The sequence below is a fragment of the Mustela erminea genome, chromosome 13, assembly GCF_009829155.1.
Source record: "Mustela erminea isolate mMusErm1 chromosome 13, mMusErm1.Pri, whole genome shotgun sequence".
NCBI classification, from domain to species: Eukaryota; Metazoa; Chordata; class Mammalia; order Carnivora; family Mustelidae; genus Mustela; species Mustela erminea.
The window spans coordinates 74883468-74895519 of NC_045626.1; the positions used below are offsets into that span (position 1 = coordinate 74883468).

The 12052-nt window shown below is 50.1% G+C and overlaps 1 protein-coding gene across 5 annotated transcripts in view; it reads right to left on the bottom strand.

Moving 5' to 3' along the window:
- The window catches only part of ACACB (acetyl-CoA carboxylase beta), a 121077-nt gene that overhangs the window by 53042 nt on the left and 55983 nt on the right, over positions 1 to 12052 (bottom strand). For all 5 annotated transcript variants that reach the window (XM_032310119.1, XM_032310120.1, XM_032310121.1 and 2 more), the window contains 7 exons: positions 11524 to 11687; positions 9043 to 9193; positions 8823 to 8926; positions 7555 to 7636; positions 5110 to 5255; positions 3708 to 3858; positions 2236 to 2370 (listed from right to left, as the gene is read on the bottom strand). In XM_032310119.1, the coding sequence (XP_032166010.1) occupies positions 2236 to 2370; positions 3708 to 3858; positions 5110 to 5255; positions 7555 to 7636; positions 8823 to 8926; positions 9043 to 9193; positions 11524 to 11687 (933 nt within the window). The remainder of the gene's footprint in view (positions 1 to 2235; positions 2371 to 3707; positions 3859 to 5109; positions 5256 to 7554; positions 7637 to 8822; positions 8927 to 9042; positions 9194 to 11523; positions 11688 to 12052) is intronic.

The following is a 12052-nucleotide window of genomic DNA, read 5'->3' on the forward strand; positions in this document are numbered from 1 at the left end:
TACTATGTGCAGCCCTGGGGCCCAGGAGCTTTAGGATGAGCTACTCTGCTAGCCCAGAACTCTCAGCTCCCTGCCCCCTCCCCTGTCCCAACCCTGTGGGCTCGTCCTGTCTTTCCTTCGAGATGAACTGGAGGGTCTCCTTCTCCACAATCTGGTGCTGGCTTCTCCTGCTGGGCACCCACAGCGGGTGGCCAAGAGCAGCCCCCTTACTGCACTTACGGCGCCAAAGGACAATCTTGTAGGCAAACATGAACCCCCAGGGGCTGGTGGCTGGGCCCTGCCTCCTGAACCTGGCATGGGAAATGGCTGCTGAAAGGAATCACATGCAGGCACACACACCTTTCTGGTGATCTGAAAAGGCTCAGTCTACTTCTGACTTTGGGAAACCACTACCAAGAATAATGAAAAAAATGAGAAGGAAACTGACAGAATATTCTGGAAAAAAAGAGGCGATCTGGTTCCTTTCTAAATGCTCCCCGCCCTGGGCACAAGTACTGACTATTACAGGAAAAAAAACATAATATAGGCACGAATGAGTAGCTACCTCTTCATGCTTTGCTTAGGAGGGTGTAAACATTCATTTATTTAGCAAGACCTGCTTTCTTCTGAGGACCCTGTATGCCCCACGCACTGTGCTAGGCACCAAGAATACAGCGATGAACAAGAAAGTAGTCCTTGACCTCAGAACTCCCAGTTTCATGGGAAAGCTTAACAATTAATTATAAGAATCTAAATTGGAGATTGCCCTGGAGCTTGACTTCAGGGCCATACATATCACTGATACTCTGGTACCCCCCACCGCTGGTTCCAAGGACAGGCTACTGCCCCCACAGCACCCGAACCCCTGTAACTACGTGCCTGCCCCGTTTTAGACACTGGGCATCCAGCAGGGGCGAGAAAGACAAAACACACTGGTCTCTTCCTGCTTCCCATTTAGCGAATGCCCAAAATTATACCGAAGGGACAATCAGTGAGACACCTCGTCTGTCTCATCACAAATGACAGTACCAGGGAGAGAAGGGTAGCAGGGCAGGAGGCTGCGACTACAAGGTCAGGTGTGTGTGTGTGTGCCATTTTGTAAAGGGTGGTCATAAAAGGGGCCTAAGGGGAGGAGGCATCTCTACATGATACGCTAACCTGAATGGGTTCCTGGATTTGGGCAAAAACTATAGGAATCATACAGTCATGTTCACTGCAGCATGATTCCCAACAGCATTCCCAAAGACAGAAGCAACCCCCGTGTCCATCGACGGATGACCGGATAAACGAAATATGCATTATATAAACCATGCAGTGTTACTCAGCCTTAAAAGGGAATGAGGTATGGACACCTGCTACATCATGGATGAGCCTAGAGGACACTGTTCTAAGTGAAACAAGCCAGCCACAGAAAGACAAGTGTTGTACGATTTCATGAATACGAGGTTCCTCGTGTAAGTATGATTCATAGAGACAATAAGAGCAACTGCCAGGGGCTGGGGGTGGGAGGAACGGGGAGGTAGTGGTTAATGGATGTAAGAGTTTCAGTCTGAAAGGCAGAGAAGGTTCTAGGGGCACCTGGGTGGCTCAGTGGGTTAAGCCTCTGCCTTTGGCTCAGGTCACGATCCCAGGGTCCTGGGATAGAGCCCCACACTGGGCTCTCTGCTCGGCCGGGAGCCTGCTTCCCCCCACCCCCCGCCCTGCGGCCCGCCTTTCTGGCTACTTGTGATCTCTCTCTCTGTCAAATAAATAAATAAAATCTTTAAAAAAAATACATTTAAAAGCGGAGAAGGTTCTAGAAACGGGTGGCGGTATTGGTCACCCAAGAGTGTGAATGCACTTAATGGCACCGAACTGCACTTCCAAACGGTTCAAATGCTGAATTTCGCATTGTTTCTCTTACCATTTAAACATGACCACTAAGGAGATCTGCATAATGTATGGACATCAGTGAGTAATAACATATCAATATTGCTTCATTCATTATAACAGTATTATCTACACCTTGTAATTATATGCTAATAATTCCATATTACAGTATGCAACCTGAGTTTTACTCTGGGTAGGCTGGTGAGCTGCAGGTGTGAGGGGTGTGAGCAAAGGGTAGGCGGGCTTCTGTACGCATCACACTGGCTTCTGAGGGCTCAGAGAGGCAGGACAAGAGCTGGGAGCATTCAGCCAGCTCTGCTCCCAGAACTGGCAAAACAGTGAGCACTCCTGAGCCAGCCGGGGCGGCTGCGCTGGGGTGCAGCATACCGGGTGCACTTTGGAAGGGTCGTCGAGGTCCAGCCTGGCCACCACACAGCCTGCTTCCAGCGTGGCCCCCGGGCGCTCAATGTATTTGATCCGGCCACTCTCCTGCACGTTCAGGGTCATGATCATCTTCATTACCTGTTATGCAGGAAGGAGAAATAAGATGAGCCCACCGGGATTGGCTTGTGTGTGTAACAGCACCAGAGTCACCAGAACTAGGACTCTGGAGCAGCCGGTGCTTAGTCATTTAAACAGAATGACTCCTGGGCAGAGTTCAAATGTAAAGGACGGAGGGAACTTGCATTTGCCAGAAGCCTGCTGTGTGCCAGGCTCAGTGCTGCTCGTGAATGATCTCCATCTGCAAAGCCAGCGAGGGAGGCAGGTTATGTATTGTACCCATTGTACAGACATGGAAACTGATCTGTATTTGTAAAGTCAAGCCTCTCTCTTAGAAATACTGTTAAATCATATATGGGGGTGCTTAAGACACACATTCCTAAAACATGGTACATTTTGTGACCAGCTCTTTTTTAAAAGGCAGTGAGAAAACCCTCTGGGGAACCTCTGGTGAAATAAGAATGTGCTCCCTCTAGAGTCGCCAGCCCCTTTAACTGGCCTCTCCAGGAGTCCACATGCATGGACATGATGCATTTTGTTACCGTGGTGTGGGCTGTAGACACTCAGCATTGTGCTCCTTTTGCTCAGCAGGTCACAGCCTGGGCACCTGTGACAGGCTTGGGCTGGAACCCCAGCACCCACCCTTCACTCTGTGATCTCCAGCAGATGCCTTCCCCTCTCTGAACCTCAGTTTCCCCAACTGTCGAATGGGGAAGAACTACCGTCTCACCTCATAGTGCTCTTATAAGGGCCGCTCAGGAGGAACCTGGTGCATGGCAGGAGGCCGGCTAGCATGAGCTCCTACTTCCGCCCTATTTTCACTGTCATTGTCATTTTCATTGTTATTGACCTTGGCAGCATAGAATGGAGGCCAGGTGTGAACCCTAGCTCTGGGGGACCTTGCATTCCTTAGCCTGCCTGGGCCCCATTTCTTTGTGTGTGAAATGGGGATCCTATCTGTGCCCATCTGCTGTGATTGCTGGGAAGATGACAGAATTTAATTTATTTACCTATTTACCTATTTAATTACTTAAATAGGTAAAATGCCTAGAGTAGCACCTGCCATGTGGCAAGCACTGTGTTAAGTGTTGCCTTACAGCTTTTTAAATCCCTGCCACGGTTATTATTACTCCGTCCTTCCTCACTCCCACGGAGGTATACACTTTCGAGGTTTTCCCTTTGAATACTGCAGATAATTGGAACTCTCTGAAGAATCGATGGTGGCCCAGAGGAGAGGTGAGGCCAGCTGGCCTGGGGTGCAGGGGTGCAGGTGCAATGCGGAATGGTTCCCCCTTGGGGAGCGGGGTGAAGGGGAGGCCTGGCTGCTGCCCCAACCCAAGAGCGGATTCTGTACTCACCTCCATGTCGGCGTAGCTGCTCCCGGCCTCAACATGGCCCCCGTCCTCCACCGTGTACTGTATTAGCTTCCCAGCCGAAGGGGCCCTCAGGACCGTGGGATCGTTCTCCTTCTCAAACACGCAAGTCTTGTTGCCGATGGTAATACGGTAACTGGGAGACAAAAGGGGCGGGTGGGTAGCTGCGGGAAGACCATCAACCCAGTGTGCTCATGTCTGCCTTTTGACAACATTTTCCCCTTCCTGACGGCAGCCCAGAGTGTCCCCTTCCCCCCACCATGTGTGGTCTGCGGGATTTCACTCACCCTAATGCTAGCATCTGACGTTACCACAAAGATACTGGGAATGAGTGGGATGTGCAAAGGGTATGACCCTTTTCTGGCTGAAAACCAGTTCCTTTTCCCGATACAATTCTAAGAGGCACAGAGAAAGCCACTGATATTCTCCAAGAAATATTTACTGACTTTAGGCTTCACCTTATAACTGAACTGGCCAGAGTATGTCCCAGGAGGTGGGGGGTTGGGGGGGGACGTCTATGATAATCTTGAATATTCTTGGCAGACAGAACATGGGTAAAATGAGGTAATATAACAGTACTCTGGTTGGCATGAATCCAGTCTGCCTTCTTTCAAAACTTCGAGGATTGGGAAGGGAGACAATTCTCTAAGTGGAGCTTTCCAGGCATGGGGCCTGTGGTGCAAATCACCCCACCTCCCCACCATCCCCCAACCCTGGCCTGATTCTCCTGGGCTGGAGGGGCAGAGGAAGTCTTGGCTGCCCACTCAGCCCGGCTGGCCTACACTTCACTGTACAAGCTTAAGTGTGGTTAAGTGCACCACAAAGGGAGGGGCTCTGGGGGAGAGCTCATGATGCTTCTGTGCTAAGTACTTCCTGCACTTATGTATCCTGCATTTCACTTATCCAGGTGCACAGTGATCAGTCCTGCTCCTTCTGCTTGCTTGATGTGTCATGTTCACCAGCAGGCTCCATGAGTCATGACCGTGGTCTTATCCCAAAACCTTGTCCTGTGCCCGTACATCCAGCCCTAACTGGAAGGCTGCCGCTCCTCCAAGCCTGAGCTCAGATGACTGTGGGCGCTGCAGCTCAGACAAGGAGCGGCTGACACGCTGTCATACACCTTGCAGGCCCTGGATTTGGGAGTCACGGCCCATTTGGCTCTGGACTCTCCCACATTACCAGAAGCAGGCCTCTTGAGAACCTCCCCAGTACGTCTGCCAGCTTTGAGTTTGTCCAGCCAAGAGACTGTCCTCTCCATGGGCCCCAGAATCTACTGGGGAAGGTATTTTTCTAAGACCCTTGGGCTGCACAGAGCTGGCTTTATATCTTTGAGCCCCATGGGAAAGCGTGGTTCTGCGTCGTGCCCCTCGCCCCGCCCCCTACATACCTGTCAAACTCTTCTTTCATGTAGGTGGTATAGCTGTTACCATTATAGGACAGCAGCAGCCCCCCATCGCTTAGCCGGTGGGCATCGATCTCGATATGACAGTCATTCATGATGAGGATGAACATGGTCAGAGATTGCCGGGCCACCTGCGGGGACAGGCTCAGTGTCCCTGCCTGAATCCAGGAGGCCTGCTTGTCCCTGGGCCCCAGGGCACCGTCTGCCCCACACCCCCACCACCAGGAGCAAGGGCTATGGTCCATGTTGGAGTGTACCCTCGGGGAGCAGCCGATGGGGCCACAGTCAGCGCACCACACCTGTCCCACAGCAGGGCTAGTGGCCACCATCTGTGGGTGCAGCCCAGCCTGGTCATCTCCTGCCAATCACAAGCCCTTCTCATTCTTGCCTCTAGGCATCAGCCCTAAGCAGAGCCCCCAGGAGCAGCAGGGAAGGTGCAGGGGTTGGGGTGGGTCTCACCTTGAATGAGACAGCCCTGGAGACTCCACCAGTGACCAGGACTCTGTCCCCCAAGTCCAGCTCTGCCCAGGGGCACACAAGACCTTTGGGACCCTCAAGAGAGGCCAGGTGGCCAGGCCCTGGCCTCGGCTCTGCATTTCAATCTGACATACTAGCCCTGGATTCATTCTGGGTGCTCTCTCTCAGAAAACAGATAGCCCTAAAAAGCCCTCGACCTCTAAGATACATATGTTGAGAGGAAAGATTCCAAGAAACTGAGGAATGTTTATTGCAACATTATTCATGGTAACAGTAAGACTGAGACACAAACTAGCTATCCCGCAGCCTTGCAATGGAATTCTCTGGACCCCCACTGTCAAATAGAGCTAGGCTGGCTATTTACATGTAAATTAATTTAACTTAAATAATATATAGAATTCAGTTCCTCAGCGCTCAGTAGTCCCCCGTGGCCACACTGGAAAGCACAGATACAGCACACTTCCGTTCCTACTGAAAGTTCCATTGGACCGTTGGCTCTAGACACCAAACTGATATTAAGAAAACTGTTTATAACATGGGAAAACTTCAGGCCATGATAATATCAAAGCAGTAAAACAGTATTTGCACCATGATCTCAACTTTGCAAAGTCAGTGCTGAAACGTTCATGGGGGTTCCCTCAATGTTTTATGCTTTTTTTGAAAATTTAAAATTTTATACAGTAAGCATGTGTCACACTTAAAATCCTGCTGGGGGAACCAGGCCCCTTAAATAGTCAGGAAGCATGGACAGGTAAAGAGGAGTGGTTTCAAAGCAGGGCCCCATGGAGAACATACTTGTTTGACTACATCGACCCTAAAAATCCCCAAAGCTGAAAGGGTAACACGTGCTCAGTCATCTTAAAAATAAAGTAACAGAACAAAAAAATTCTGCCTCAAAGTCAGACTTTAATTCTATGTTATCTTCTCCCTCCCAAGGAGGCCTTAGCTTCTTGGGGACACTTGGCCCCCACGGGTCACCCTGACCTGGACCCAGGGTCTGATCCTGTGCCCACACATCTCAGATATGGTGATATTCTCTCTGAAATGACCTCAGATGCCCCAGGAAGGATAACGGGATACTTCTGACAGAGCACAGCAGCACCAAGTAAACTGCCCAGGAAGCCCAAGATAGACCAGAGAGAGATCCGAAAGCCATACGTTGACCTTTGGTGCAGACACACAGGACAGAGCTGGCCTCACGGCCCCTGGAAATGGAGCCACACACTATGCCGGCTCAGCAAAGGTCCTGCTCATGCTTGGTACCGAACTGGATACTGTGCCCCCAAATTCATGTCCTTCCGGGTACCTGGGCATGTGACTTTATTTGGAAATAGTGTCTTTGCACATGGAGTTAGTTAGATGAGGTCATCCTGGAGGAGGGCGGGTTCTAAATCCTGTATGAGTGGTGTTCTTCAGAGCAGAGACACACAGAGGAAGACAATGTACACACACACACACACACACACACACACACACACACACACACACATACACACACACACACAGACACACCCACAGAGAAAAGGCAGCCATATGAAGCCAGAGGCATATCTTGGAGTGACGTTCTACCAGCCACGGAACACCAAGGTCAGCCCCACAACCACCAGGAGCTAGGAAAGCATGAAACAGATTCTCTCCTGGAGACTTCAAAGGGCCCAGCTGACACCTTAATTTTAGACTCTGGCCTCCGGACTCAGAACACACTTCTGTTGCCTGAAGCCACTGGCTCATGGTTCCCTGTTACCTCAGCCCCAGAACCCAAATACACAGTCTCCTGTACACCGTGTGTATTGCACAAGGCTGCACATGCCCAAACCCTAAATGCTTATGTTTCAAGGGCACGGGATTGCCTGGGGAGTCCCAGCACCCAACAGGAGCAAGTCCACTCCAGAAAGAAAAACTCCCATCAGCTTCCAAAATGCTGGAGACATCCAAGAAACCCAGGGCCTTCACCTTGAGGATGTACTTAACACCTCCATAAATTAATTCCACATCCACGATGTTCAGCAGAGAAGCTGCAGGAAGGACCTGGCCCCTGAAAGAAAAGAGACGTGCAGTCGGCTGTGGGAATGAACGAGAACACTAGGGCCACCCTCTGGATTTAAACTAATCACCCAGCTCTTTGCCTCGCCTAAACACCAACACATCTGGCTGTATTTAGAAAGCTAAATCTGGGGGGCACCTGGGTGGCTCAGCAGGTTAGGCCTCTGCCTTGAGCTCGGGTCATGATCTCAGGGTCCTGGGATCGAGCCCCGCGTCTGGCTCTCTGCTTGGTGGGGAGCCTGCTTCCTCCTCCTCACTCTCTGCCTGCCTCTCTGCCTACTTGTGATCTCTCTCTCTGTGTCAAATAAATAAATAAAATCTTTAAAAAAAAAAAAAAAGAAAGCTAAATCCAATGGAAAGGCAAGGAATGTGACACTGCTCAGAACTTAAGGGAACAGCACTTGCTGAAGGGTGAGAAATTTCAAAACGGCTTTCCAGGAAGCAAAATCCTTAATGCTCGTTCTGGGAAAAAATTCCCAATGTGGGAAGGAAGGAGACACAGGCATTGCTACTCTATTACTCTGCACAAGCATGACAACCCGCTCTAACATCTCTTGCCTTTCTAAAGTTGTTTTGGTAGCTTTATTTGCCTATCACAGTGTCTCTAGGGGTGATTTCTGCCTCTACCCCAGGACATTTGGCTATGTCTGGAGACATATTTGATTGTGGTGACTCCTGGTGGAAAGATGGGGGGACTCCTACTAACTTCCCACAGTGCACAGGAGAGCCCCCACAATAAAACAGTCAGTCAAAAATGTCAAGGGTGCTGGGGCTGAGAAACACTGGCCCATCCTCATGGTGAGCCCCTACTTCCATGCTGGTCCACTTCACTAGCCACACCCAACTCAGGTGAGGGTCCGGAAGGAACATTTGCAGAGGTGACCCATCACCTGCTTTGCTTCTCAATTCATCTCCTCTTTGAACTCAAGTGCTATGAAGTACCTTACACAAGTCAGCATGACTAAGACTACAGCCATGTGCCTGGGGCTGGTCCCCTTGAGACCCCCCCACCAGCGGCCTCCTCTCCTGCAGCCTTGATTTACAGGAGAGGAATTTCAGAGGCAAGTAGATTCCTTTCAGAGGCAGGGTTCCCTAATTGCCTGCTGCCTGATTCTCTGCCTTACTTGCCACTAACACACATCCCATGGAGGAGAGGGTGAATTACCCCTGCACCCTACCTTTCCAGCGAGTGTAAGAAATCCGTCATGCAAGTTCTGAACATTGAGTCGGCCACGTTCAAGGCCCCGCACACTACTCCGAGCATGATATCTGGTTTCTCAGCCTAGAAGAGACTCCGCCCTTCAGTGTCAGTGGTGACCAAGCCCACGGGGAGCCGGGAAGTAGGGCGGGGGTGGAGGGCCTCTGTGACCCTGAGGGGAGAACAGGGCAGCTCCCCACCTGCACTTTCTCAGCAATGAGGTAATCCAACCAGCCAGTGTCGATGTCGTTGTTCTGGTAGCGCTCAGTCTCCAGCAGGTTAATGAGATACTCCACGGTGGTCCTGAAGTCGCCCCGGATGGACAGTTCCTTCAAAGCCACCACCATGTTCCTTGAGAGGAAAGGCACATGGATCGTTTTCCAAATTAACATAACATACGTGTCGGCAGAGCTCCCGCCTGGTTCTTGGAGAGCCCAGAAGAGCACAGTTGAGAGAGGGGCCTGAGTCCAGCAGCCCAGGTGTCCATCTTGGCTCCAGCATTTACTGGTCAGGCAATCTTGGGCAAGTGACTTAATCACTCTGGGCCTCAGTTTCCTCATCTGGAAAATGGGGAAATAACCCTGACTTCACACAGGTGCTGGGAGAATTAAAATGAGACAATCCATATAAAGCACATAGTCTCCGATAAATAAGGTCAGCCGTTATGAACATGATGAATGGCCGTGATTATGATTCTTATTAACCATAGCTGGTTGCTCTGCCTCCCTGCAGCTGGACCTCTTTAAATCCCCATGTCCCAGAGCAGGTGCTACCCCCCCACCCCCCGAGCAGTCCACACAGCTGCTCTGCAGGGTATGCACGAGGTGCATCTAACGGAAGGCCAACGCTGTTACCCCACACAGGGTATGGCAGTCACCTGTCTGCATATGCTCGGTTGGTCACCACCTCCCATTTCCCAGAGGGATGGCCTCTCCCCAAAGAGGGCTCCAGCCTGAAAGGCTGAAGCCCCCACTCCCTAGGAAATCATAGGGAGACTGTACCAGAGAAAGAAGGAGCACTAGAGCAATTCTCCTCCTGGGAGAGGACAGCTTTTATAACTGTCATGGCATTCCCATGTGCATTCAGTAGGCGTGGCAAAGGGGTAAGAACAACCCCAATTCAGGGCCAGGGAAAGAAAGATGCACTGAGGTCAAATGAGCTCATCAGTAGTCAGAGGAAAGTCAGGTGCGGGCCCGGAGTCTGCAGGTAAGCATCAAGCCGTTGGGCTCAAGAGTGACCAACTTGTTCCAGTTTGCTCAGGACGTGCCCAGTTTTAGCAGTGAGAAATTCCAAATCCTGGGAAGCCCTCAGTCCTGGGGAAGGGGACACAGCTGGTCCCCCTATTAGACCATATTAGCGGCCCCTCGGTGGCTCAGCCGGTTACGCGGCCAACAAGATTTCTGCCCAGGTCATGATCTCAGGGTCATGAGAGCCCCTGCTTTAGGCTCTGTGCTCAGTGGGGAGTCTGCTTAATGTTCTCTCTCTTCCTCTCCCCCTGCTCCTCCTCACTAGTGCTCTCTCTCTCAAAGAAACAACAACAGAATTTTTCCCTCTGAATTCTTAAGTCTATAGGCCTATGACCAGCATAGGACAAGCCACAGGCTGTTTCCATCAGAGATCAGAATGGGCCGGACTGACTGGCCTCCCTCCCCTTTCCATTTTTCACTCAGCCTGATTAAAACTGATTGCATGAAGCTAGCAAAGAAAGCCCACTCATCAAAATCACCAAAATCAATTTAAATCACGACTAAGTGCCCTGGGCTAGATAGATTTCAATGCTTTTTTATTATGTTTTAAGTTTTTTTTAAAAATTAAAATTTTTCTTTCCTTTTTTTTTTTTTTTAACAGAGAAAGGGAGATAGTGAGTGAGTGAGGGGGCTAGGGGAGGGAAAATCCTAAACAGGCTCCATGCTCAGCACGGAACCCTACGTGGGGCTTGATCTCACCACCCTGAGATCATGAACTGAGCCAAAATCAAGAAAGACACTTAACCAACTGAGCCAGCCAGGTGTCCCTAAAGATTTTATTTTAGAGTCAGCTCTACACCCAATGTGGGGTTTGAACTTACAAGAGTTTTGTGCTGTACCCACTGAGCCAGCCAGGAGCCCCAATTATAATGCTTTTTAAACAAAACATCCACAAAGCCTTTGGGGATTTTTCACTCTAAACACGAGAATGTTTAAACACAAGAATGTTTAATTACAAAGTGAGCTGGGTTTTGCATTTCTGCGCTCAGGGCAAGGCAGGAGAAACAGGAGATGTGGGTGTTTTGGGATTCAGGAACCCCTTTGTCAATGTGGGTTTCTCCAGGACCTACTTATAAGGTTTAAATTTAAAGAAGTAACCCCACACCCCTTTTTCTTAAAAAGCTCTAGTACTTGGCACCTTTTAAATTTTGGAATCCCCTTGGAATCCCCTTTTGGAATCTCTCCCAAGTGCGATCCATAATGACCTCAAGACCAAATGACCTTGGTGAACTCGTGAGCAGATTTGACCTCACAGATCTCAGATACAGGAAGAGGGGAGACTTGGCCCTTGGACTTCAGCAAAGGTCACTGAAGATAGGGTCTGCTCTGTGATTCACTCCTTTACCTCCTAAAGTATTGCTGTTTCTGAAGCCCCAGGCTTTTAGCTTCTGCAAGGAAGGAGGGAAAAGAGGAGGGGTGCAAGGAGATACTAACGAAATGGCCTCTTCCCGGTTCTCTCCCCAGGAGAAGCAGTGCCCGAACTGGGAGTCAGCAAATTCGTGTAAGCCGCCAGCAGCCGCCACGCTGAAATAACCCCACACGTTCCTGTTGCTGCGGAAATTCAGTTCCTGAACCGTTCCAGAGCTTGGCTTAAACCCCTGGAGTGAGGAAAGCAAAAGCAAAATGGGAGGGAGGGGGTCATCACTCCAGATATATTTGCATCAGAATTAAATCCTAGACAAACCCAGAACCTCCACCACAACCCACAGCTTAGTGTGATCAATAGAACGTTGATCTCTCCCACTAGCGGTGTGGGTGTACCCATGTCAAGATGTTCATGCATAAATGTAATTTTTACTTAAAAAAAATCTCTGATTCTCTCTCACTGTCTCTGTCTCTAATAAATAAATAAAATCTTTTAAAAAGTGGGGGGCATCTGGATGGCTCATTCAGTTAAGCTGCTGCCTTTGGCCCAGGTCATGATCCCAGGGTCTAGAGACTGAGCCCCACACAGTCTCCTTGC